Source organism: Lottia gigantea (genome assembly GCF_000327385.1).
Source record: "Lottia gigantea unplaced genomic scaffold LOTGIsca_20, whole genome shotgun sequence".
Taxonomy (NCBI): Eukaryota; Metazoa; Mollusca; class Gastropoda; family Lottiidae; genus Lottia; species Lottia gigantea.
Window position 1 is genome coordinate 2,564,253 of NW_008708401.1, and position 2,349 is coordinate 2,566,601.

Genomic DNA, 2,349 nt, shown 5'->3' on the forward strand with positions numbered 1-2,349 from the left:
ACTTTATGATACCTTATACATACCATTTATAGCTAATGTAAATTCCCAGCCAGCATCTATCTTGATGATATTCTCACTGTTTAAACTATGAATAGGAGTTAATGTTGTAATAGAGTTAACAGTTTGACCTAAACCAAGTTCTCCTTTACTGTTACTACCACATACCAATACCTTCCCATTATCTATAGATAATAAGTAAAATGGAAAAAAAAATTCGCCAATCTTTTGATTCTAGAATAGTACAACAGCATGATTAACAGCATGATTTACAGCTTGTATAGACATGATTGTCATTTTAGTAATCAGATCTGAAATTATGCATTTAAATTACAACACAATGAGATTATTATATATGCATGCATTTCTTACCAGTTAAAGCCACTGTATGTCCTCCACCTCCAGTGATATATCTAACATTAATACCGGGTACTATCACTTGTCTTGGTACCAACTGATCCTCTTTACTACCAATACCAAGCTGCCCATAACTATTGGCACCCTGAAATTAATAGGAACTACAACTATTTTCGTCAAGTTAGCAAACAAACATGTACAGGTTCAGTCCAGTCCATCAAAACTCAGTCAGAAACAAGTTGGCTTTAGTTAGTTATGACCAAAAAGATTTACCAGTGTCCTGAAATTTCTGGAGTGTAGTCCTTTAGGTCTTTAGTTCTAATAACTGACAAAACCACTCTACTATATATATATGATATCTTTACAATTATTACAAGAGGCTTACTCTTGATATTGAAAGTATATTTTTCATTTTTATCATGTTGGCCCCTGAATTGATTTAATTATTTTCAAAATATGAAATAAAGATGACTATTTCTGTGTTAGTTTGTTAACATGACCTATATTATCGATTCTTATATTCTTATCTGGCTATATATCGATCGCTTTGAATTAACATAATCTATATAAAACTTGGCAGGGACGAATGATTCTTACCCATGCTAAAATTCGTGAACAACTGTCAAGGTTCTTATAACTATCTTCTGCATAACCAGTGAACATTTAGCTCTGGCAATAGTAACCACACGTGAGTAAGGACCGTTAGTTATGAAGTGTGGAATACGAGACCCCGTTATAACGCTGATCCAACATTACAACATACTCCCTCGTTTAGAGATGTTCATTTTCACCTAACCCGTCATAGATAACACCTTATCTTATTGATATATTGTAAATACGCTACTGTGAATCACCTCATGTGAATAAACAAACGGTCCGTCTCGCTCGAGTAGGCATAGGCCAGGATATTTGGTGGATTCATTGTTCAAGGCGAGACGCTTACTCCCTTGTTTCAATCAGCCAATGGCGTCTCAGCGCTTGATACACGACCAACTCATGATTCGTCGTCGGTCAGTGTTATAACTCCACAACCAATACCAATACAGAGACTTGTACCATCCCAAATGTAAGTCAGCAAATTATCTTCTTATTCATTGTACTTCATGAAACATTTTGTATACGTGAACACATTGGTTAGATAAATGTTGCCCCTCCCGTTTCATATTATTTGACAAGAAATAAATAAGAATTTAGTTTTAAAATGATCAAAAAATAACAGTAAAATAATATAGGTCATTTATGTTTCTTTGTCTGCAAGAGTAACCGATGCCATATTAACATTTGGCTTCTCAACAGACCATAGACAAAAAAGGTCTCTTCAGTTAAATATAACTTATAATTTCATATAGTATAACAGATGATATACAATGTATCATTTTATTTTTCATGTGCATCGATACATATTCTAAAAAACCTACATTGTTATACAAAGTGAATCTTCAGTGATCCTTTATGTAAATATCAACTACCATTTTGTCAACATGTATCAAACAGTTGATTTCAACTAAATATTTTCTTGGAAAAATTTGGTTGTACAACTGATGGTTAATAAATTGGTAATATTATAATGTTTGTGCTTTGGGAACTGTAGAATCAAAACCCTCTTTGTCCCCTTATAAAATCCTATTTTTTGTTAGTGGGGTTACCACCTCTACTTTCAGGAACACACATGATTACAATTACATTTTGATTGTCTATATTTTGAGGTAAATGCCAATTGATGAATAATTTGATTTGAATACTTAATAGGCTCATTATGCTTGGAGAGTAATATTTTTATTTGAAAAAACTTGGTTTAAACACCTTATATATTCTGTCTTTATAGATTTTTCTCTTCTTAGGACAGGAAATTTTTAAAGTTGATTTTTTTTCTCTAAACGAATGCTTTTGCCTCATGTGATGAGGACATTTTATGCATATTTTCATGTCATAACATTTTCAGCTATTTGTAGCATTATTATTGGCACACTATTAGCACATGATTAAAATCCCTGA

The 2,349-nt window shown here is 32.5% G+C and overlaps 1 protein-coding gene across 1 annotated transcript in view; it reads right to left on the reverse strand.

The window, feature by feature from the left end:
• The window catches only part of LOTGIDRAFT_159469 (hypothetical protein), a gene marked incomplete at both ends in the record, with an annotated part of 7,106 nt that extends 6,089 nt beyond the window's left edge, over nucleotides 1–1,017 (reverse strand). Inside the window, 3 exons of the mRNA XM_009053777.1 lie at nucleotides 24–182; nucleotides 370–499; nucleotides 952–1,017. Coding sequence (XP_009052025.1) covers nucleotides 24–182; nucleotides 370–499; nucleotides 952–1,017 — 355 coding nt within the window. The remainder of the gene's footprint in view (nucleotides 1–23; nucleotides 183–369; nucleotides 500–951) is intronic.
• Nucleotides 1,018–2,349: the final 1,332 nt, after the last annotated feature.